This window comes from Plectropomus leopardus, chromosome 18 (genome assembly GCF_008729295.1).
Source record: "Plectropomus leopardus isolate mb chromosome 18, YSFRI_Pleo_2.0, whole genome shotgun sequence".
NCBI lineage: Eukaryota > Metazoa > Chordata > Actinopteri > Perciformes > Serranidae > Plectropomus > Plectropomus leopardus.
The window spans coordinates 16,940,808-16,965,948 of NC_056480.1; the positions used below are offsets into that span (position 1 = coordinate 16,940,808).

The following is a 25,141-nucleotide window of genomic DNA, read 5'->3' on the forward strand; positions in this document are numbered from 1 at the left end:
CTTTTTTCTGTTTTACTGTATACAGTTTGTGTGCTGCTCTTGCACTTTTCTTTCTGGCTCTGTAGCACTGTGCTTCCCTCTGCCTCCACCTCTCTCTCTCTCTCTCTCTCTCTCTCTCTCTCCTTCCTTATTTCCTTTCTTGGCCTGGTGCAGCTGTATTATTGGGACTGTAAATTGTCCTTTTTGCTGTACAAGAATGAGAAAGAGGGAAAGTGAGGGAGGAGTGAAATAATGGTGTTTACAACATGGCTGACTGCTAGAGCTTCGAATGGGGCCTCTCTGGAGACACAACATTACAGCCTCAGTTCCACTGTACTCTCAGAGTGCATAGTTTTGCTCATATTATTATTATTATAACATCCGCTTGCCTTCTCCCATATGTGGCCTGCCTATATGCTCTGCAGCTCTTCCTTCCTTAGATTCACATAGAAAGACTTTAATTTGTAGCGAATTGCTTTCAGGAACGTAATCAAATTCTAGCTCAAGACTCAAAGCATGAAACAGTCGAGCCATTTACCTGAGGGACCTAACTGCGCTGCATGTTTATTCCACTTTATTTAGTAATTGCTGAAAGTTAAAACTTCCAATCCAGCTCTTATTGACTCAATTACAACAATCATTTGGCCTCTAGTAGATCCAAAGTGCTTGTCTGTGAGTGTGCATGTGTGTGCAGACAGTATGTGTGTGTGTGCAGTGGTGCTCTTTCATCCTGGGCTTCCTCAGTGAGAGGGAATGTAAACACGGGCCCCTGGCCAAACTCCATCAGCCCCAGTGCCTCCGGCGCTGCAGCCTTAAGCCCCAGCCTCAGTCATCCTCATGGCATCAGGTCACTGCGAAGGTCCCTGCGGAAGTCCACATGCAGAGAGACAGGAAAATGTTTGTGTCATGGTAGCTGTGTTGGGAGAATGGGGATGATGCATGAAGAATGTGTGTCCCGATAACAAGTAATTTGCACATTATTTGATGATTTCAGTTTATTATGACTAGGTTTTTTTTTTAGCGTGATCATTTGATTGGATCATTATACCTTTGAGCTCATCAAAATCATTGCTGAGATCGCATTACTTCAACCAGTTCTGATGAGTCAGAAAACACAAGTGATTAACAAAATAGCCATTTAAGGGTATTTTTTTAATATTTGTTTCTGCGAAATACACTTTATTCATTTTCTTGCAAAGTCTAAAGAGGGTTGATAAGTCTACCATGTCTGTTTCTAAAGTATGAAGCTAATGTTAGGGGGCAATTAGCTTACCTCGCCATTAAGACTGGGAGCACTGGGAAGCAGCTAGCCTGGCTCTGTCCAAACTTGAAGAAGTCCCCATACCAGCGCCTCTAAAGCTCACTGATTAACATGTCATATATCTAATTTTATCGTTTTAATTTGTAGGGGTGGAAATCACCAGAGGCCCCATAATCTGATATTATCACGATACTTAAGTCGCAATACAATAATATTGAGATTTTAAGTGTTTGTGATATATTGAGTATTGTAATAACATATATTGCAATGTATTGTGATTTATTTCTATTTGCATCTGCAAATTGTGTTCCCAAAGCAAAACTTTGTCAATATCTGTTTCATATAATAAGTTTTCAATCTGTTCATCTCATTTCACTCATTTCTGCTGCAGCAACATGTATCTGATAAAGCAGTTGATTTTAATGTTCTAGGAGGTTACCAAAAGTTTAATATGTATTGCCATATTAATAATTAATATACAATGAAATTCTAGACCTGGCATCCATGTTTTGATACAATATTGCCACCAAATATTGCGATATTATGTTGAATCGATTTTTTTTACACACCCCTATTAAATGTTAGTCTCTAGAAGAGCTGCAAGGCACGTGTTTTACCTTTTGACAGATCCAGGCTAGTCTCTCCTTTAGTCTTTATGCTAAGCTAGGCTAACTGTCTCCTGGCATTAGCTTGCATTTAAATTCTTGGGGACCAACTTGTGAAAAAAAATTACGTGCCTTCTTTGCTCCCTGTGGAGCATGAGGCTGCGACTCTCTACTTTCATCAGTTCCTGTCCTGTGCTGCATGTTGTGCCTCGTCCCAAGTTAGTTCAGCCATTTTCGGTTCCAAAGTCATAGCTCTCCACCATGTTGTTCTTGGCCTCCCTTGGTTTCTCTTGGTAAAAACATTGCTCCGTGTTATCAGTAGTCAAAAACTCCAAAAAGATACCTTTAACTAGGTGCGTAAAAAATTGTTTCTTAGATGCATCTCGATTCCCTTTTGAAAGATTATGTTTCAATGCAGAAACATCAAAAATCAGAATAGCAAAAAACAGTTCTTGACATTATGATTACTTGTTGCAATTTTGTCTGTGTGTTCCTTACAGCTGATCCATTTGGACGGTGAAAAGTAATGGACGTAAACATGTATGCTGTGTACCCCTCTAAATTAGGCTACTTCTTTGGGTGAGAGTGGCTGAGCGCAAGCAGATGGATACAATTCCACTTGCACCCGATGGCTAAAAAGCTGACGTGTGGAAGCATTTTTGCTTCTATGAAGTCTCTTTCATTTGTTACTATATTTGTATTATATTAATAAAATATGTTATTTTAATTATGGATCATAACAGACTCGCAAAGTTTTTAAAGTAGCGAGTAGGGATGCCTCGGTAGCTCATCCAAAATATCCAAAATAAAGCAGAAATACAAAAAATATTGAAAAAAAGTTAGCAAAGAAGTCATCATTTATAGAAATCAAAAAGTTTGCATTGATAATTGTTTTATAATTGCATTGTAGCTCGCTGAATCAGAATCACAATGTGAGAGTGCAGAGAGATTCCCACCCCCGGTGAGCACAGTGTTGTATTACCCAAAGGAAATTTGGCCAGTATTATATAAAGATAAGACTCATGTAGGACTAAACCAGAATTATGCTTTAAACATCAAACACATGCTGCAGATATCTTGCATATATTTGCAGACACTCAACACTTGGCACTGAAGCACATGAATCCAGGCAAAAGCAGGTGCTCCCTCAGTCACGTGCAAGTACTCACACATTACACAAACCAAGCGCCCCCGCGCTCACATGCATGCTCCCCCATTGTCACACTCCTCCGCTGTGCATGCACAGTGCTCTGGTGGCACAGGTCCGGATGTTGCATGACAGACAGGCTTGGAGGTCCGGCCCAGGAGGTCTGGAGGTCCTCTGGGGCAGAAGAAGCCATTTCCTCCCTGAAGTAAAGCGGGGAGCAGCAGTGAGGGCTGAGGAGGATGGTGGTGGTGTTGGTGAGGGGGAGGATGCTCTCAGCAGAAAGGAATTCCCAGAATGTTGTCCTTTAATCTGGAGTCAGCCTCACACACTCTCTCTCTCTGTCTCTCTCTTTTTTTCCTCCCAAGTCTTTATCTGACCTCCTCTGGCTTTTCTGTTACCATGCGGAAGGGAAGAAGGGTGTCAGATATGCAGAGAGACAGATTGAAAATTCAAAGCAGCTGACCTAAGAGCAAAACACTGTATTGCACAGTTGAGTCCTGACCCCATTTTCTCTGTGTCTGATTGTCCTACATACTGTACGTGTCTGCATCTCTGTTTTCACGCAGCCTTTACAGAGGAGGGAGAGCAAGAGTGGGTAATGAAGGGATATGTGAAGCAGAACAGAGAATGAGAAGGGTGAGAAAGAGACTAAGGAAGAAGGAATGCAAACGTGGTCGGAAGAAGAGGAAGGCAAAGGACAGAAAATGAGCTCAGAACAACATTACAATTGGGGAATGTTTCTCTTTACAACAGTCTATGTGTTGCTATTATCATCTCCATGAAAACAGTTATTAAATTGCGTCCATGTCTCAGAGCAGGTTCCTTAGTCAGAGGACTTGTTTTGAGATATTTAGTATAACAGACACAGGGAAAGTAGAGTATTTTATGAAGAGTGTGGAACTATGTGTGATCATGCATCCATGGATTTTACAGGTTCTCCAACTGTTGTACGTAGACTTAACCGCCTTTCAGATGCATGGCCTTAAAGAAGCAGACAGAGAATAGGCATTTAATAGAGAGGAAACAAGAGATTGCAGGAGAGAGGGGGTAGGGGAGAAAAGGGTGAGGAGGACTGCTGAGTGTAAAGCAGCGGACTGTTTGTTTGGAAATGAAACTGAGCATCCTGAAACTCAGAATCTGAGGCTTGAGATGAAGCCTTTGTAGAGCAGAGAGTTAATAACGTCACTGTCATGATGTTGGGGTTTTTTCTCGCAATGTCTGCCTAAACTCGAAAAAGCTGGAGGACAAGAGAGGACTCACTAGACAGCTGGAGTTTTTTCATACAACAGTTGCTGCCATTATTAACATTTTCATGCTGGATTACATGTTCTCCTGCTGCATTTACTTATTTCTCTCTTAATGTCATTTAAATAAAATGGATAAATTACCAGTTCATCTTAAAAATCATAAACTTCGCCCACAATAAATTAACTTAACTATACTGTAACTTGCGCTGGGCTTTTATAAACATCTTGAAATCAATTATCACTATTAAACCAGCTGTCAAAATACATCCCTTAAACACAGCATTGTTGCATCAAGGTGTTATAAAAACAAGGGTGTAGCGCTGACAAATGTAAAAGTGGAACAAATCAAAGTGTGCACTGCTGTAAGTATTATTTCATTATTTCAACTTTACAGCATGATCAGAGGACAATAAATACATTCAGTTATGTGAAATCATTACCAAAATACCAACAGTGTTTCTGAGGTCATCTACACATTGATGCCACTCTATTTCATACTGTTAGATTTTCTTTCTTTGCAAAGAAACACATTATCTGGTCTAAATATCATCCATCTTTTGTATGCATTTTTCCACCTGGATGACCTAGAAGCTGGAGTCACTACTCCAGTTAAATGTGCTGACAGTGATTTTAATCCAATGCTTTTTTTTTCTTATTTTTTTTCCAACTCGGCAAATATGTTCTCATATGTTCTCAAATATGTCCCATTTTCTCTGAAAATGGGACGGAGCCATGCAACACTATTTCAACCAATCAGCAACGGGTGTTAATGTCCACGCAAAGGACAGGGTAAAGGCCATGGATGTATAAAAAGAAAGGCAATCAGAGCAAGAGGGACGGTAAATCAGGCACATGCTAATGTGCTTCACCTTTCAGATGACCGATACCTCACCTCACCTGAACGTTTCAGCTCACCTCTGCCTTCTTTTGCGGCAAATTATGGCTACTCAAACACAATGCAGTTGACACTCATTGATACTGAAGAAAACTAATGTTTCATAACAAAATACATAATAAATAAATAATTGCATTTAAAATATTGACTTTTGTCTTAACGCTCACAAGTGCTTAATAGTTGGCACTGGTTTGCGTCGTGAGAGGATGGATGTAGAAATTCATGGTTTAAACCAGATTTATAATCAGTCTGGTGATATTGTACATTTTTCTGACAAAACTCACAAAAAGACCAAAAGCATCAATAAACTGATCATACTACAATGTTACTTTGTATCCAGAGGGTGACATAGGTTATTCCTTTGTACTATTTTTTCAAAGGGAGAGCCGCAATCAGTGGCACGTTCCTTTATTATGATGAACATGGGCCTTTTAGTCCTGGTTCTGTAAATACTACTACTACTGCAACAAATATGTGTTAATCTAAAGCAAATTCAAAATATGACATAAAAGAAGCAGTTGGTTAAAAAATGAAAGTATTTCATTGTGATTTGTAAGAACAACTGGGATTGAGTGTCAGAGCAGTATAGGGGTCAGAAAGTGTGAAGATAGACTAATGCATTTCTGGTTTTGTTTCTGTTCATGATGTTCACTGACAAAAAATAAAACAGCATTCATATCCTTTAATATAAATGTAGAATGAAAGACGGCCTTGGCATAGATACACTGCCACAGAGATGGTTCCTACAGTTCATTTAGTCTGGGTGTTATGCCAGATTGCAGTAAACCTTAAAGTCATCTATCTTCCTGTGTGTCTGCAAGAGCATGCATGTGTGATTATAAATATGGCCTAATCTGCAGTTGTGGCCAGGTTTTCGAATAACTGTATCGTACTGAAGTGGATTTACCCCGAGCTCTAGTCTGTGGTTCTTCCTAGAAGGCTCTCTCTGTGCATGTGTGTTCATACGAGCCCTGACTTTTGACTCTGCAGGCATGCAAACCCCATGCAGCAGACAGAAGCTCAATGCATTTTAACCTGCACCTGTGAAAGTTACAGGACGATTGTTGATTAGGCCATTTGTCACTCATGCATCTAAATTTTAAAAAGCAACCTGTGTTTAAATGTTTGATGGCTTTAGCAATGCCATGTTTTAGGTGGTAGGGTGGAAACTGAGATGTGGTATGTGAGGTATCAAGCTAAACACTTGCAGAGAATTCAGTTAAAACAACTACAAATAATTCCTGCAGAAAATTAAATCAATGCATCCTTGAATTTCTGGGAAAAAATGTCAGTGACCTTTTGCCGCCTTACTTTTTGAGCAGCTGTGCAACTTCCATTCATGTTTTTCTTTGAGGTTTCACTGTTCAAAAAATCTTCAATGACCCCAGCAGTCAGTCTGTTCATTCTCAGTGCATGTCTCATTTCTGGTCACGTGGCTCAGCCGACACATCTCAGCCAACTAGCCTCAACTTCCTCCCTATTTCCACTAAAGCAGGAAGCAGGAGATCAGAAAGTATCACACATCTGCAAAATGCAGCCCCTGGCGCTATTAATAGAGTCCTTCAGTTCAGAAGAAAAAATGTGACCAAACTTTTTATTCCTCTTATCGGTCTCTGTTGACTGCCTTGCTTAAGAATTCCAGCTCGGGGTTACATTTGGCCAGTTTGTGAGTTTGCCTCTGATTTTCAAAACTGCCCCTCAAGCTACATTAGGAATAATTCCCCTTTGTGATGGAATTCCTATTTTGGACGGGCTGGTAATAAAACATTGCCCAGCAACTTTGTAACTGAAGTCACCATTGCTAAAGTACAGGATGTGGTTGTTACAGACGAGGACATAATATGGGAAAATGTGTCACTAGAGGCTTATCAAATTCTATAATATCATTAGTTTACTGTCAAATTATCAAGAAATTATCAAAAACAAGTGCTTACAACTCAGATGATTTTTTTCTGTATTGACAGCTTACAATTAGAAAAGTAAAAACTTGATCACAGCAGTTTACAGCAGCAGTTTTTCAGCTAGTTACAATCCACTCTCTTACTAGGGGTCACTGAGATTGGGGGGTGGGGTATGGAGAATGCTGTCCAGATGAGGCATATACATGAAAGATTGAATTGACCCACGACTGCATAATCTAGGTGTGTTAGTCCGACGTTGAGAAATTCAGCTTAGCACTAACATGCTTACATGTATTTTTTTGGTCCAGTTTTAATCAGACTAACACAATAATTCAACTTTTTCCAACATCATGTAAACGTACTGTCTAAGTTTATGTATCGTTCTATTTACTTCGAAAGTTGGAGCTGGAAATGACGTGACACCCAGGTTGATCGTGTTCCAGTTCACCAATATGGAAACCCAAGATTCAGTTAGCAATACCAGTTCAAGCCAGGTTAGCCACTATAAGCAATACCAGTTGATATCAAGAAGACAGAAGTTCCCATGAATGGTATGTGGTATATGAATGGTATATTACGACATCTGTTACTACTGTTGATGCCAAAGGACTGTAGTAGTCCTAACATTATGATAAAAGGAAAAAATTGTTCTCATCATGCTGCATTTATATTATAACCACATATGTGTCCAACATCCGCAGCTATTATACTCAAATGCTGTTGTCACTTGCCAGCAATAGGGCTTTGTGTTGTTTACAATAAAAGTACCCTAAAAGCGATACCAATACAGTAGAGTACTTCATTTCATACCTTCTTTCTCTACTCCATTCGATACCCATCATGTGATCGGAAGCATTAACTTGTACAAGATGGCACCATACTTTCGATCATTTTAGTGACATATTGGCATGCTTAACCGCCAACTCTGTCAGATAAACAGTGCTCCCCTTCACAGCACCACTGACTGTATGGGTTGTAGCTGCTATGGTAGTGGGCCAATCACACCTTGCTTTAAATCAAAGAATGCTTGCAGTGATTGGCTGCGAGTAGAACCACAGAAATAGTACTTTTTTTTGGATGTGGGAGCAAACATAGGTATAGTCTTGCCTGAGAAGTTTTAATGCTACTTGGTACTGTGTTATTTCAGTTGATAACTTACCCCAGATTCACACTGGACGCGGAGACAGTGTGTGACCGCAACCTTGCTGAACTACAGCGTGTTTCAAGCTTTTGGTGTCCACACAGACAGCGTTGTGGCTGTGATGCTTCTGCAGGGCTGCCTGCTGCTATGAGTTCTGTATTTCCAAATTTAAAAAGCACAAAATCCACTCATTTATGAAGTCGTGCAAGCTCCTGCATTGTCAACAACCAGGTCCTGCAGATACTTCAAAATAAAATGCCTTGTGTCAACAACTAATGGGATTCTGTAAACATAGACATAGTCAGAAATGTTTTGAAATGGAAGCAGGGAAATTTGAGTAAAACAGACATCCTTGTATTTTCAGCCAGCATTATTACTTTTTGTGACAGTATGGCCTGCTTACTTAAAGGGTCAGCAAGCTACAAACCAGAGCAACACTACCAGCATAGGTGAAAGACAACTTGTTTTTCCCAATTTAAAATACAGTAGTCAAGGATGAACAAGTGCACTTACTAATTAAACACATTTTGAGCAAAAATAAAATCACAAATACTGGAATTTTATAACTGTAAGCAAACTCTTCCAGTGAAAAAAATGTCCAAAAATCTATAAACCATAAAGTTACTTGGCTACTGACTTAAATCACTTCTCAGGGGGAGCTTAAGCACATAAGAAAGGACCTGATTCACTTTTTAATAGTTCATATTTGGCTATCCACATCCTTTTGAAGATCCCTGCTCTCATATTACAGGCATGTGGACATCATCTAAAAGCTCAGGGTATCGTTTCCTCGTACTCCCGCAGAGAGTCCAAGCCAGCTAATAAAGATATCCAGGTGACACCCAGTGCGTTTGCTTACAAACATTCACCCTCAGACTCTAAGATCCCGATAAGCACTGTGCAGTGCCTGAGGGGGAAACTGCAGCCAAAAGCTGCTGGAAAAATCTAGAGTTTAGGAAAGCACCTGGAACCAGTCCACTCTCTTACTAGGGGTCACTGAGTTTTGTCTGGAGGCTTTCCCTACTGTAGCTGTTAACAATGCTGCTGCTTTCCTGCAGGCTATGGCTACACATACACACACTCACCCTCAGAGCTCCCAATAGAGTTACAGGGACAAATTTGGAAACCATGCCTAGTGTGGAGTGGCACAAAATGGCTGTGGTTATACCTCAGGTGGGTGCAGGGTTGCTTGATGCAAGATGGGAGGTGTTTTTTTTGCGTGTGTGTTTCGGCAGGTGGGAGGAGGGCGTGGTTTGGTGGTTGATAGCAATGATAGTCAGTTTGTTATCTCCACACATGAGACATCTGCCAGGTTTAATCCAGTGAAGCTTTGTATTGTTTGTTGTAGTAATAGATACTCATAGTAGTACTCATGTACTTACATTTACACATATGTACATTTTCAGTATTGTGTGTCCCTGGTGGATGGCTGTGGAAAGACTGTGTGATGTGGGTACACCAAAATGGGAGCAGGGAGACATGTCCTGCCAGATATGATTTCATGTCTTACGTAAGGCTAAGATGGGGGCAGAGAAGTATTAACCCTGTGTATGTGCAAAAGAGAGTGTGTGTGAGAGTGAGCCCCCCCCCCCCAATATGGTGACATTTTGCTGCTGGCAGGTGAAACCACATGCCAGAGATTGGGAGGAATGTGTGTATGTGTATGTCTTTGTATGTTTAACCTTTTATCATTTACAAGGGACTTCTGTTGTGTGTTGTAGGTGGTGACACTGTGGTACAGAGCCCCAGAGGTGCTGCTTCAGTCCAGTTACGCCACGCCAGTGGACCTGTGGAGCGTCGGCTGCATCTTCGCTGAGATGTTCAGGAGAAGGTGAGAGCACAGGGAATTTTTGTGTAACCCCTCATACTAAATATACTGGGAGAACTACAACGTGATAACCTGTTTTTTCATACGAATTCCTAACAATATCTGGAGAAACAGGCCCAGACATTGTTCAGAGTTTCCTTTTATGCATGTGTTACAAGACAGGAGATTGCCTGTGACAGATGCATTCTCACCTGCAAATACTCTGTTTTAGATGAGGTTTTGCGCCCTGGTATAGCATGCAGAAGGCAGGACGCAACACAAAAATGATGCTGTGGAAATCACAGTGTAGACTCTTGCTGTTGCTTGAATCTGTCTGATCATTTCTGTGACGGTGCTTAATCTTAGAAATACGAAAACAATATCAAATAAATTGTTAAATCGCCTGAGTCTCAGCCAAAAAGTTGAACCTGAACAACAGTAGACTACAACCAACAGTCAACCATCTCAAATGTTCTGAGCCTGTATAAGAAAAAGTAACTCTCAGCGGGGGGCGATGGTTGGCGTTCGTCATTCAAAAAAGGGAAACGAAGACCGGCAGGATGGACTCAAGACTCTAGTTAGCTAGTTAGCACATTAACAACACAAGGCAATATTGAAAAAACAAATGATATTTACTGAGTTAGTGAACAGTAACACAAACAATTACAAACAGTTTCTGCTGAAGAGCTCAGTTACTAAAACCACAATCTTGGCTAATACAGAATTTTTTGTTTTTATCTCACACCTTCTTGACTTTAGGCATTTGTTTGTTTTCCTTACAAATGTTTCTCTTCTTGCGCACTGAGCTGAACTGCCATTCAGAGTGATTTCTCTCTCTGCCTTTTCTGACGCTAGTTCAACAAAAAGTTGGGCGGCAGCGAGCGAGCCAACATTGACAAACATCCGACTGTCAGCTTGGTGTGTCAGGGTCATTACAGACAATAGTTCCTGAATCTCTTCGTCTCTCCAGTTGGACAATTTTGTTGGCATCTTCATTTAAATGAAGCTTCTTCTTCACCTTCAAATGTTTGTATTCTTCCGGTTTCACACCAGTCACAAGATCATCAACACGCCCATTCACTCACTGTTAATGCTCAAGACAATTACCTACTCTATTACTAAATGAGCTTAATAAGACATTACATAGACTTAGTGCAAGGGATCACTAATGACGAGTGGGCATTTCACCCAGAGTTCTGCATTTTTCATCTCTTAGCGCCCAGAAAAAACATGGCAAACATGCAGTGCTTAATGATGAGTAGACACTCAGGGCCTCGTCACACTGCTGGCATTTGTAGCATAATGTAGATATGCGGTGCTCTTCTTGCAAATAATTTAAAAAATATGCTGCCATCTAATAATACAAAGTATTTATGTGCATAGAGATGTCCCAGATCTATGGCTGATGATTTCTGTATTTGAGCTGTAACTGATAGTTTTGCACTTGAATGTTGGTGCTGTGGTCTCTGCATTACCTGTGTAATGTCACATACTTTTTGAGGTATATTCCAAAAAAAAAAAAAAATCTGTTGCCGTTGTTTCAGAAGCAGTTATTTGGGTATTTCTTAAACTTGCCATCTTTTTCTCAAAATGACACCTGTCAGCTGCACTGTAAGCAGTCAGCAATCACATTTCAGTTGACTTATCAAACTATTACAGTAATGACAGGCTGTCTGCTGTGGTTGCAGCATGTAAGGCAGGATCCTGCTTCTTGGTATAGGTATCTGTCAGTTTGTGGTCTAACGAACTTCACACACAGGAGGGCCAAGCTAATAACGGACAACTTTTCTAAAAAAGATTCCACTGCCTGTCTGTGGAGGAAAAAATACTTTACTATGGCATGAAGACCCGTTTTATCATCGTAGTATCAATGTAATTTTAATATTTAGGTGCCATATAATGAACAGAAGTGTATCTTGTAAACAGCAGTGAACTGGGCTCTAGCCAGACTGTAGTGGTGTGCTTCAGAGTAGATAAGAACAGTCTTTTCTGAGGTAGGGCTCAGTGCCAGGAGGAGCAGCCCTGCCTGTAATTTATGCTTCCTTCTCCAACCGTCCTCACACCCCAACATGCACAGCCACACACAACGACCCACGCTCTGCATGTGGGACGCACTGGGAATATGTAGTCTCTTGAGGCAAAGGGTGACACAGGGTGAGGACACTGTGTAGACATGTGGCATACAGACGGATGTCAAATAAATAAGTGGAGAAACATAAGACAGCCACTGAACGGTTTGATGAAAACTTTGTGTATCATTATCATACCGTACGTGACGGCTTTCACAGTCGCCCCTTGTGGCCCAGCCTGTTACATACCACCATTAAGGAAACGCCAAATGAGGAAATGTCTTGTAAAAAAAAAAAATGCCACAGTGCATTTAAGCTCTTCGTTGAACCACCACATGCTGCTGTGCAGTGAAACAAACATGTTTGAACGTAATCTATCCCGTGTTGTTGCATCTGTCCCCACCCTGTCATTTGAACAGTCTTGGTGCATCTTGTGCATGTGTGCTCCAGGTCATGTGTTCAGGCGTTGTTTGGTAGCCTGCTATAAAAACAGTTAAAGAAGTCTGATAGGGTCTGCTTTTTTACCCCTGTTTTCCTGCTTTTAGAACAAGACTGATGACTATCCGTTACATAACATGACATTACACTTATTTAGCTGATGCTGGTATCCAAAGGGACTTTGAATAGGTGCATTCAACCATGTGGGTACAACACCAAAAAGTGCAAGAGTCACGCAAGTGCATCACATCACACTGCAAGCCTAATTGCACAGATCAGATTTTTTTTGTTTGGCTATTCACATTATTTTTTAAATCAGACCAATACCAGATTCCAGTGTAAACTAATAATAGTCATTAACTGACCTGTATGTGCAAAAGAACAATAAAGACATCCCATGCAGCACGTTGCTATTCGGAAGAAAGCACGGAGGCCGGTGAAGTTGGCATTCCATTTATTAGTTGATGTGCAGTGGAAGTCGGCGTATTCCTGAGAAGATGATAACAAAGAGGAGGAGAAAGAGCACCAAATTTCTAACTTTTGTTACAGCTTTTAGTTAAACAATGGCTGCTTACTTCTATCCACAGGTGTGTGTGTGTGTGTGTGTGTGTGTGTGTGTATGTTGCATTGGAGCCAGGAGTGGTGGGATTGTGATATGATTGGCTTTGTTGAAAGAGATTTTATCCAAAATATCAGGATGTCTTGGATTACTTTTAACTACTTCTGACAGCACCTCTACATATGACTCTCATGGAAAGAAACTGAGTTCAGGTGAATAATGTTAATGTCGCATGATTCTGACATGACTGTTCAGCCAGAAGTTGCTTTGCAAAAAATCAGACCTGTATTTGATTTAGGGCCACATATGAAAGTGGCCCAAATCAGAATTGGAAAGTCCAGATTACATGTTATTTGTGCTGTTTACACTGTTATGATTCACATAAAAGATGAAAAACTGTTTTCCTGTAGTCTGAACATAGCCTAAAGATGGAGAAATAGTTATTTGTTTTTTTGAGATGAGTGTTCAGTGTGCGACAAAAGATTTGTAGAGTTTCTGCTGTCCTGATGTCCTGATGTCAATGGAGAGTTTGTTCTGCCATTGTGGAGCCAGGACAGCAAACGAACCTGACTTTGTAGCGGGAGTCAGGCCCCCCTTGTAGTAAGGCAGTAGCAAGCTGATTGCAGGGGCAGAGCACAGCGGTCGAGCTGGGGGGTGGTGGTTTGACCAAGTCCTTGATGTAGATCGGGCCTTAACCTTTCATATCATGTAAAGTAGTCTTGAATCAGAGCCAGTGTAGGGTGTAGAACGTGTTATAATCATGTGTGACTCAATTATGTAAAACAAGCACTTCAGCTGTCATCTTAACTCGCATTCTAGGTACTTTCCATGACGCTTACATATCTCCTCGCTCTCTTCACTCACGTCTCGTCCTTGTACCCTAGCTATTAAACATTAGGACAAAAGAGCTGCTGCTGCCAAGTTAGAAATCCTTGGTTCCAGAGCGTCAGTCTTAAGTGACGTCAGTTATTTCATTTATACGTCACACCTCTCAATAAAAGAATAATGCGTAGGAGACACTAGTGTTTCTTCAAGTTCATCCACAAGCCTCCTCACACTTCATCTCCTCGAGTTGCATTTAAGTGGTCGGATGGTCCTCCATGATGGTGGAGGGGAAACAATATCTGGGTCACAGGAGGAGAGAGGATGAGGATAAGTGAGAATAATAAAGTACCCATAATTTTACTCTTTTTAATCTTTGTCACAGGTCAATCCGCTGTTGATGAAGTGATGACCACATTTTTCTTTCAGTGTTAGTGTCAGTAGCGGTGTTACAGATGGTTTCATTCAGTATTTTCAGGTGCTCAGTGACGTGCATCGTTTGATTAAAGCTGAAAATGTTTTATTATTCAACTTGTCAACTGACATATTTTCTGGTAAATGTTAGTCACATATCGCCTCAGTCAAACTTTCATCTCATCAATTTGAATGGCAGTTGGATGTACTTGATGCCATGATCAACATGTGTTCACACATCATGAAGAACACTGACTGCATTTCGCGGCTGTGTAAAATGCTTAAACATTCAAGAATTTGTGGCAAATGAGCCTGTAATTAAGCTTCTTATCACCAACTAACCGAGCATCAGCATTAAGAATCAGTTACATGTATGTATCACGTGCAGAGGATACAGGCACAAGGTGTGTGTGCATGTTGCCTAGGTTAAGGTACTGACACAGTAAGCTGTAAAAAGCTTGTGTGTGTGTGTGTGTGTGTGTGTGGGTGTGTGTGTGTGTGTGTGTGTGTGTGTGTGTGTGTGTGTGTGTTCACAATCTGGCATCTGTCCAAGTTTGTCTTAAGGCGGAAGGCAAGGCAGAGCCCTTTGATGGCCATGAACAGAACTTACTCTCTCTCTCTCGCTCTCTCTCTCTCTCTCTCTCTCTCTCTCTCTCTCTCTCTCTCTCTCTCTGCAGGTGATTAAGATGGCTTTTTAAAAGGCCACCTGTTAGAGATTAAAGGGCACCTGGGAGAAGCAGTGAAAGGAAGCAAAAGAAAGCATGATTTGAGGGAAAGTGCAGAACAAGAGAGGATAAGAAAACTCTGTTTATTGGTTTGCAGTTTTGTTGAATTAGAGATTATAATCATTGACAGCTCAGGTACAATGACCCAAACGTCCTCACTGGTTGTTTAAATGCCTTTGAGAATATCTAAATGAAATGTTTTTTGGGGTTTTTTTTAAGGGGGGGGGGGGGGGGGGGGGGGGGGGGGGGGTAAATATGTATATCATTTTGTTGTTTGATTTGTTTGCCCATTGTGAATTCATTGGCAACAGTTTTTGGTGTTAATAAAATTTAAATCTTTTATCTTGCAAAAATGTCAAATATTTGCTGGTTCCCTCTTCAAATTGAATGTCTCTTTATCTTGGACCGTTGGCCTAAAAAACAAGCAATGTGGAGACATGAACTTGAAAAATTTGGGTGAGGTTTTGTCATGAGATAATAAAGGGACGTGCACAATTTGTCAACTCGTCAATGAAACGATATCCAAAAGAAAGTGGCAGAGTTTAGGTCGGTATTAAATAAACCAGTGGCCCTGATGAAGGGCACTCCCTCTCTCTGTCTCTGTTTTCATCCCCTCTCGCTGTCTTTTAATCACGCAAAAAAGCACACGTGTGCTCTCAGACTCACACACACTTGCACCAACTAGATGTCTTCTGGCCTGACGTAACGAGATAGCCAACAAGCTTTTCATTTGTTGGGAGCACAGAACATTCTTAGAAGCATGGACATGGGTGTGTGTGTATGTGTGTGTGTGTGTGTGTGTGTTGGAGGGGGGGGGCACTTTGCGAACACACTCATGCAGTGCGATTGTTATCGTGTGTGCTAGAATGGAGATGAGTCAGGGCGTTAAATACACAGATACTTAAGTGAGTTGTTGTCCTATTATGTAGGATAATGTGCAAAGTTCATAATGCATAGTGCTGCATTTTGAATACAATTTTGATGTTGAAATGCACGATTAACAGTTTGGCCCTTATATACACAATATTTATTTGGTAATGTTTAACTTCATAAATGAAATTCTGCTCAATTTTTACTGCTTTTTTTTTGAGCATTCTCTTACATTTAAACCAGTCGACTATTCTAAGGTTAAACTTTTGTTTAAATGTCTGTTAAATTAGTTCTTAGGATCATCACTAGAGATAATGAAAATAAACTGTAGAAGAAGCCCCCCTGATCAGCGTCAACCTCATTTCACCCTGTTGTCTTCTGTTGCAGGTCAAAAAAGTTCAAATCCAACCTCAAAACATTTTTCATATGACTCATGATACTTCAAAGCTTTCCCCCTCAAGCGCCTTCCTCTCCTCTCTCCACTTCCATTATCAAACATGCCATTGTAAAAAAAAAACTGTCTTAAATGACTATCTACTGTAGCCAGAATAGTTGGGAACTCGTTTTGAAAAGAATTTGAGCAAATATCATGCAAGTCTGCATCTGCATGGCTGGGATAGTGTCGGGGTGAGTCATGGATGGAGTGAATGGGGGAGAGAGCGCCTGCTTGTTGACATTCCTCCAATCGAAAAGGCTGAACGTGTTGTGTTAATGGTCTGGGAGAGGCCCCACATCCGTGTTGACTTTCTCACACTTTGGAACTCAATTGATAAATCCTCAAAGACGCAACCTTAAGTGCATGCGTGTTTGCACACTCACATGTACAGTACATCCACACTCAGCACAGACTGACACAGGATGAAGCGCAATTGCACACTCCATTTCTCTCTCTGTTTCCCACCCAGTCAGATTGACGCTCTCACGTGCAAACATGCACACACACATTCCAGAGGTTGTCTCTGGGAGGAATGTGGGACAGAGCTGTGTTGGCACTAAAGGAAGCGTGACTCAGCCGTTTGTCCCAACCCAGTCTCAGTCCTCTTTTCACTGCCACCAGTTTTTGTGTACGCACAGGTACCTGTGCACATGCAAATCTCAAAGAAGGAAACAATCCCTTTTGTGCACGTGTGTGCATTTGTATGCTCTCTTTGTGTGTATCTACTTGAGTGTGTGCAAATGTGCATTTGCACTTGACTGTTGACTGTGTGTGCATGCCAGTGGCCAGCTCTGTGTGAATCCAGTTATCCCCCTCCAACAAACCAACAAACCACTCCAGGTTTAAAAATGGACCTCTTGGAATTATCAGCCCTACTTGTTTTGGCACGATGACTTTGCTGTAGGTGATTTTTTTTTCTTTTCTTGCAACAGTCAGAACTGGTTTGGTCTGATCTTAAATGGCTTTCAAACTTCAGCAAAGAGCTTTACCCCAAAAGACCTATGTGGTGTGATCCTTTCAGTCAGATGTTTGAAGCAGAGGTTCAAGAGTGAGGAAACACTGAGACATCCATTAGTTAAGGATGCCAGTGGCGAATAATTGAAACAAACTCTATCTCAATTGCACTTCCGAACTAAAGCATGTGACAAGGAGTTTGCTGTCGCTGTAAAAAAAAAAAGTGCAAAATACCCCTGAGTGACTAATTTCCCAGTGTCTGAGTCTGTAGGAAAGTGTGGGTGTTGAGCTATGCAAAGCTTCCTGCAAGTGGGAAAACACAGGGAGCACATGGTGGCTAGCCAGTCTGTTGACTCCAGTTAAGTGGGGTGCACTTGAGCTGTGCCTAGATACAGAATGCATACACACATGCATACAAGCCCACCTATGTGACAATATCCTGCATTACATTGACATCTGCTGGTGACTAAATCATTTAAAACATGTAGAATATAGCAAAATTAAAGCTCCTCTGAACCTAACACTGTATAATGTAATTAAGACAAGTAACATTGTCACCAGAGGAAAGTCTCCTCTTTGACATTTCCTTTCAGGGGAACTTCAGCAGGAAGGTCTAGTTCCCATACCTCTTTCTCTGTACGAATAATCCAACGTTTCTGTCACACGCCTCTCCCTCCCACTTTCCTGCACACATTCACAGAGAGAGCGAAAGCAGACACCCACACACACACACACACACACACACACACAAGGGATAAATAGGCTTTTTTCTGTACCGTGTGGCGGCCGGCAGGCTTGTGCTGATGATGACTACTGGAATTTGTGCGGGTGCCAGGCCGGGCATGGCCGCCCACGGGCATCCAAAGACGGCCCAAAGCCACAGGAACCACCAGCAGCCCTGCTGCTGCTCTCCTCCCTCCTTTCATCCCTCCCTCCCCTTTCCAGTGGTACTACCAACTCTGCTTCACAATCCTGACTACATGAGATGAAGCTGTTAGTGTGTGGCTACTTCAAATGCTCACATAACAGTCTCAAACATTCCTCTCTGACTTTAGCCAATAGCTTATATCTTGGCACTGTTTGCCTGCAGTGCACCGTGGGATTGTGGGCATCAGGGTATATATTTAAAGGACAAAAAGAACAACAAGAATTAATGCTGTGCACTTTTAACCGAAATGCATTTTAATCTTTTCCTGTGTCTACATTTTTTAATGTTTAAGCAGCAGCAGTTAAACTTAACTTTGTTTATTTTTTCTTTCCCAGACCGCTATTTCGAGGAAACTCAGATGTTGATCAGCTGGGAAAGATTTTTGAGTAAGTATTATTGGCCGTGGCTCCTGTTACAGTTTCTGAGGTCCTGTAGGTTACAGTTAATTGAGTTTGAATGTACAACCTGGGAAAAAGCTCTCAAAACGTTATTGGACTGACCATAGAAATCAGTCAAAAGTCAGTCCAATAAAGTTTGGCAGAACATATATCCATTGTGTGGCTATTCCCTCATTTTCCTGCATATGGTTGAGCTGGACAGTTTATTGAGTTTTACTTTGTTTCCTCCAGCCATAATGAAAACATGATATTCAAGATAAAGCAGTTATTGTGCCTCATTCAATTTCATAATGATGCATTTCACATTTTGTCTTGTGTTATAAATCCAGTGCACCCCTAACCTTTACAGCTGTGCGCTCAATGTTGCCAACTTGGCAACTTCCTCACTAGATGTAGTAACTTTTCACACCCCCTTAGTGACTTTTTTTCCAAAATAAAATGCAACAGGCAACAGATTTATTGACTTATTCGGACCTTAAGGGAAAGAGCATGAAATTATTACAAGTACATTATACATTATAATACATTCCTATACATGGGCCTCATATTAATCACTGTCTCTCACGCTCCATCTCCTCCTGCCCCGTGATTATTTTTTTACCAATTATTTATTATTTATTTTATTTATTTATCTCATTTTTTGTACATTCATATTGAAGATTTGTTTTTCAGTTGAATCATATTGAAAGTACAAGACAGTCTCCTGGTAAAAAGACAATAAAAAAAAGCTTAATAAATACATGATGTTTTCAAAGTCAGTTACTCAAGGAAATTAAATAATCTTGATGTCAGTATTGACCAAAATCATGATTTTTGCTGTAATCAAGCAGCCCTAGCCTATGGCCGACTTATAGAACAGGATGTGCACAAAAATATCTGTCTATAATTAATGCAGAGTGTCCTAGATTAGGTTATGCTGCTCTGCTAGGGTGAATATCATCAGCGCCATGTAACATCCCCTATTTCACACCTACTAACAGGCATGCACCAAAACCAGTCAGTTGCTCCAACAAACCTGAGGTGATTTTAACAAAGATTTTACCTAGAGTGAGTGAATATTGAACATTACTTTTGTGAAGGCACTAAAGACTTTTATAATCCTGCAGTGTTGTCGGGGTACCTTCAGCAGAAGACTGGCCCCAGGAAGTGGCCCTACCACAGAGTGCCTTCACCCCCCGGCCCCCTAAGCCAATAGAGGACTTGGTTCCAGACATGGACGAGCAAGGACGGGCCCTCTTAATGGTGGGTCGTACACGCCTCTGTTCAAATCAACCAAATTTATCAAGCAGTTTTCTCAAATACTTGAAAACCAACCATATATTTTCATTTTCATCATAATATTGCAGTTATACATTATTTGATAAATCTTCTCCTCTAATTTATTTATTAGTCCATCTCTGTCTTCTTTTTCTCCTCTCTCCCTTGCAGCAATTCCTCGCCTTCAACCCCTCCAGGAGGATATCAGCCTTTGCTGCGCTCAGCCACCCCTACTTTCAAAGTGTGGACAGCCACAGTAGAAGTGTGTATGCGGCACAGCCCATCCCCAGCAACAAGCCCACTATGGAGGAGAGGACTGCCTGACAGCCCTCCTTCACCCTCAATCATCCCATACAGTGTCTGAAAAGAGTATTCTATGTACCCCGCCCTGGTGTTTTTCATGTTTTATAGTTTTTACAGCGTTAAATCAAAGTGTGTTGAAGGCGCAGTTCACCCCAAAAATACATATTTTCCAACTTACCTGTAGTGCTATTTATCAATATAGATTGTTTTAGTACAAGTTGCAGAGTGTTGGAGATATCAGCACTTGGATCACACTCTGCTTGTGTTGCTCAAAGCACCATGAAATACATTACAAAAAATCTCATTAGCTATTTTCTTTCCAGAAATCATGAACTGGTTACTCAAGATAATCCACGGACCTTGTTGTGAGCAGTTTCATGTAGGAACTATTTCCTTTTACCCAACTAAACCTGCCAACTGTGTCACTGCACAGAAGGAAGCAGGCATCTTCTGCTAGCTTGCCTAGCACCGCTCAGCTAGCTAATGTTACAGCTGGTAATGGGCGTAGTTAGGTAGAAAGAAAATAGGTCCTACCTGAAACTGCAAACAGCAAGCTCTGTGTTGTCTTGAGAAACTGTCTCATAATATCTGTTAAGAGACATTGCTGTTGAGTTTATCAAGTGTATAATTTTGTGGCACTTTGACCATCGCAAGTCGAGTGCCATCTAATTTTTATATTCTCGGGAAGGCAGACATCTTTACAGCTGATATCTCCAGCGCTCTGCAACTCACACCAAAGATAATCTAGTTTGGTAAAGAGCACTACAGGTAAAGGGAAAATAGGTATTTTTGATTTTGCTGTGAACTCTCCCTTTAAATAAGCTTTTTTGACACTGATATACAGATAATTCTTAAATGAGTGAAAATAAATTTGTAAAAAAAAAAATTATGTACAAATACAGAACACAGTGATTTGTACAGAGGCATATTGAGGCACCTTTGGCTTCATTTACAGCTTTGAGTCTGTGATTAAATCATCCCACATTCTTCTGCAAAAGGCCAAAAGCTTAGTCGGGCTGCGTGATGTGCATGACAAAATTTGCTGCAGAAAACAGCTGTTCAGTTTGGATTGTGATTTGGCTGCTTGAGTGATGTCTCTTTGAAGACAATCCTGTGCAGATTTGGGGGTTAACTTTTGGGAGTTGATGTTGTCCTGCTGGAACAAGAAGTGTTCTCCAAACATGGCGGCAGGTTTTCCTCCAGGATTCTCCTGTGTTTTGCCATTGCTCCAAATGATGCTGCCAACACCAGGCTGTAAATAGTATAGCTTGGTGTCATCCCATGATGGAGCTTTCTTTAACTCCCACGTGCCTTTGGACAAATCCAAGTCGAAATGTCATGCAATTTTTCAACAGTGGCTTTCTCTTTGCCAGTTGGCTGTGAGGCTAGAAATGCACCCATGAAACAGTTGCAGTAAGCTCACATTCTCCCATCTCAGTGCAGGAACACTGCTCCTCCTTCAGTGTCCTATAGTTTTTGAGGATGACGTGCTCCACACAAATTTGTTGTGCATACTCAAGTGCCTTCATATACTGGAATTCTTCCACTGAGTTGTTCTTTTCAATAATTGTGTTGTTGATTGGCTTGATTCTAAAGTTTTATTTAGTGTAGACTGTGCCAGCTGTGGGGCAAAGCAAATGAAGGTGCATTTAACTAAAAACTCTCATCTTAGATGACACACAGGTGATCCTACCTAATGTTCTTCAACAGAGTTGGCTGCATCAGCTAAGAATTATGCATGTCAAAGTTAAGATGCTTTCATTTAGATTAATAGGTAGAATTTTATATAAAAATCAGTGTCAAAAACAGCTTAATCAACTGCGATTTTTTTTTTTTTTTTTGTACATAAAAATGAAAAAGACCAAGGGGGCATATACTTTTTTTATATGTACAAAGTGCTAGGAAAGTACTAATGAAAAGAGGGTAAAGGTAGTGTCAGGAAAGATGAAACCAATGCTCTCACCCCCTGAAAAAATGCACAAAAGCTATCCTCCTTCCATGAACTGATGGATTGTAATTGCTGCTTTTAGGTTGATACATGTTGATGATTGACTGTGTTAACAATGCAAAGAGACTTGCATCTCAGATTGACTGGTAGTAGTGGGCGAGCGGGACTGTCGAGGCCCCTTCATGACCAGTGTTTAGCCTAAAACGTCCCTCTTTACTGGGGGGCGCGGTCCACACAGGAGCCTGGTTGGACAGCGCGGATCTCACCTGCCTTTATGCTTACTGTGGGATCTCACCCGCCTTTATGCTTACTGTGGGATCTCACCTGCCTTTATGCTTACTGTGGGTGTGTGCAGAGAGCAGATATACAGTACAGGCACGCTCACAAATACACAACATTTAGTGTGTGCACTACCACTGACATTAGCACGCTCATGTACACACCTACTTATTGAAACATTATTGGGCATCAAAAGCCAGCCACTCACTGCCATGTCTTCCTCATTCCAGTCCTACATGTATTGTATTACTGCCGCCTTGAGTATGTCCTGAGTAACTGCAGACCAGTAGCGGGATTCTAATGGTTTCTGCGCTCTTCAAGGAACTCCTAAACTCATATATGGGCTGATATCAGTGCTGAGACAATGATGAAAGAACCTGATAGAAATGTTGTTGCCACTTCCTAGTCTGCCTTCATGGGTTTTTTTTATCATAATAATATACAATTGTTATATACTATCTGAATGATACAGTAATGCACAGGCTTGCAATAGGTGGAGAAAGTAACCACCAGCACTATTCAACATGAATACATTTGGCACAGAATAGTGCCGCCAATATTCTGTATTTAATTTTAATTTTATTGACAAGTCTTATATGCTTGTTTTCATCAAGTAGTTACTTGATTTTTTTTAAGATGCTGGGGCATACAATATTCTTACACCAATTACACCAACTCTTTAGACAATTATAGAATTTGTGTAAGAATAGTTTGACAATGTAAGGAATGTATAAAGGATAGGCATTGGTACTGTACAGAGTAGAGTGCTGAGTACAAGCTGTTAATAGAAACTTTTGATACGTGCATCGTCAGTCAATAGATATGTCGTCAAAATGGATAAATGTAGAGTAGTGAGGGTCAGTGGAATGTTGTTTGGCAAGAGTATTTTGTTTCTTTGAAATGTTGGGTGGGCTCTGTGGGTGCTTGTCGAATTTCATTCGCATTGAATTGTGAGCGACTATGAATTTTACAGTGGTTTTGATAATGAAATAATGCACAAATACTTTGTGTACAGTTTTTGCTTTATTTTACAATCATGTCCAATTATATTCAAGTTCAGTTGTTTTTTTTTTACCAGCAAGGAAAAAAGCAAGATATGCAGAGTTGTATTTTTGTATGTAGTAGTTCTTGCGGAACAGTAACATATTTTAACACTGGTTTACGTTTTCTTATCACGTAGTGCTGCTAGCACACACAACACAGACACACTTTCTGACTTTCTCAGGTTCTTGTTATGGACGTCCGAACCTTTCGGGCACAGTTTGCACATCCGAGGGCTACTAACTGACCACATCACAACTCCTTCAGGTTTTCTTTCAAGCTGTTCCACGATCATGCCATTGATCACAGTCTACTGTCATTCCTATTTATCATATATATGTTACTGTAGTCATTACTGTCTGGAGATAACTGCCTGTATTAACTGTTTTTGCCAGCAACTTTTAATTGCTAGATGGCGAACGCAGTATAGGTTCATGTAAAAGTGTCTGCTTGACTAAGCACTGTGTGAATTTTCTGTTTGATAACAACTCACATCTGGTGTCAGTGTTTGAGTACAATGCAATTAAAGCTCTAAATAGATTCATAATAATGACGATTAATAGCCTACATTTCAATCTCATAACATTAAACTGTCCCACTGTTTTGAAACCAACGTATCTTGATACATCTTATCACTCAAATTACACATATGCTCCTGTGTTGCCTTTGTTTTTAGCATATGGAAAAGGTGACTATAGGAACGACACAATCATGGCATTATACTTATGTATTAATGCAGGCATTGGTGTTTTATTATTGTGTTGCACCAGTTGAATAAAAAGCAGCTTTTGTGAGTGTTGTTGTAAGTCATTATCATTCGTATGTGTGATTGGCAAATTATTTATTCTTGTTAACTTTAAGGTATTTGTTTTTGAACATTTTGTATATTTGAATTTGTGTTTTGAGTCTGTTTCACTTTAATAGAGCCATTTTCAAAATTAGAACATGTACTGTAAAGGAGCATGTGAAGTGAAGAGGACAGCATGCTTTAATTTGACAGGGTTACAGAATTCAAATGATTGGATTTAGTATGGTATTTCAATGGATACCAGCACACTTTGGGATCAAATGAAAATAATAAGAGGATACATAACACTGATAAGTAGATTCAAGAGGGGAGGCATGCAATGGGAAGAAGAGAAAATGGTAATCTATCATTCAACAAAAAGTATGAATGAAGTGTGAATGTATTTTATTTTAAATATTCTAAAAATAATAAGAAAAGCTTCTTGTGGATAGGTGTTGCAAATTAGCATTTCATTACAAACACTAAATGCAGGGCATCTGGTTCATGCACATAAATGTATGTTTCTAATGGTGCTATGATGTCAATATCAAATAAACTATAACTGATGGAGGGAGGGCCATACATTTGCCCCAAGTCACTAAAGGAGGTTCAAGAAAAAAAGTATGAACATGTAAAGTAAAATAAACATAAATAATTCACATAATAGAAACATAAAGTGGCAGAGAATTTTATTTGATAAAAAAATTAAAGACCTTTCCACTATAAATCGATGCTAAAAGTTTTACCAGAATTCAGAAAAATACAACTTTAAGCTTAACTTTTTTTCTGGGGGAAGTCCCTAACCCCCTTTATTAATGTGAGTGCCCCCTCCAACTTACGCCGCTGCTGCATTACCTGGGTGTACCGATTCCCGCGACAGACCGGTTGGTGGCGGTAGTTCACCACCGCGTTGTTTTGAAACCGCCAAAA

At 40.5% G+C, this 25,141-nt stretch overlaps 1 protein-coding gene across 2 annotated transcripts in view; it reads left to right on the top strand.

Annotated features, from left to right (window-relative positions):
• Nucleotides 1–20,357, top strand: part of cdk6 (cyclin-dependent kinase 6) — a 45,873-nt gene extending 25,516 nt beyond the window's left edge. For both annotated transcript variants that reach the window (XM_042506936.1, XM_042506938.1), the window contains 4 exons: nucleotides 9,898–10,007; nucleotides 18,534–18,584; nucleotides 19,703–19,838; nucleotides 20,025–20,357. In XM_042506936.1, the coding sequence (XP_042362870.1) occupies nucleotides 9,898–10,007; nucleotides 18,534–18,584; nucleotides 19,703–19,838; nucleotides 20,025–20,177 (450 nt within the window). In that variant the 3' untranslated portion in view covers nucleotides 20,178–20,357. The remainder of the gene's footprint in view (nucleotides 1–9,897; nucleotides 10,008–18,533; nucleotides 18,585–19,702; nucleotides 19,839–20,024) is intronic.
• Nucleotides 20,358–25,141: the final 4,784 nt, after the last annotated feature.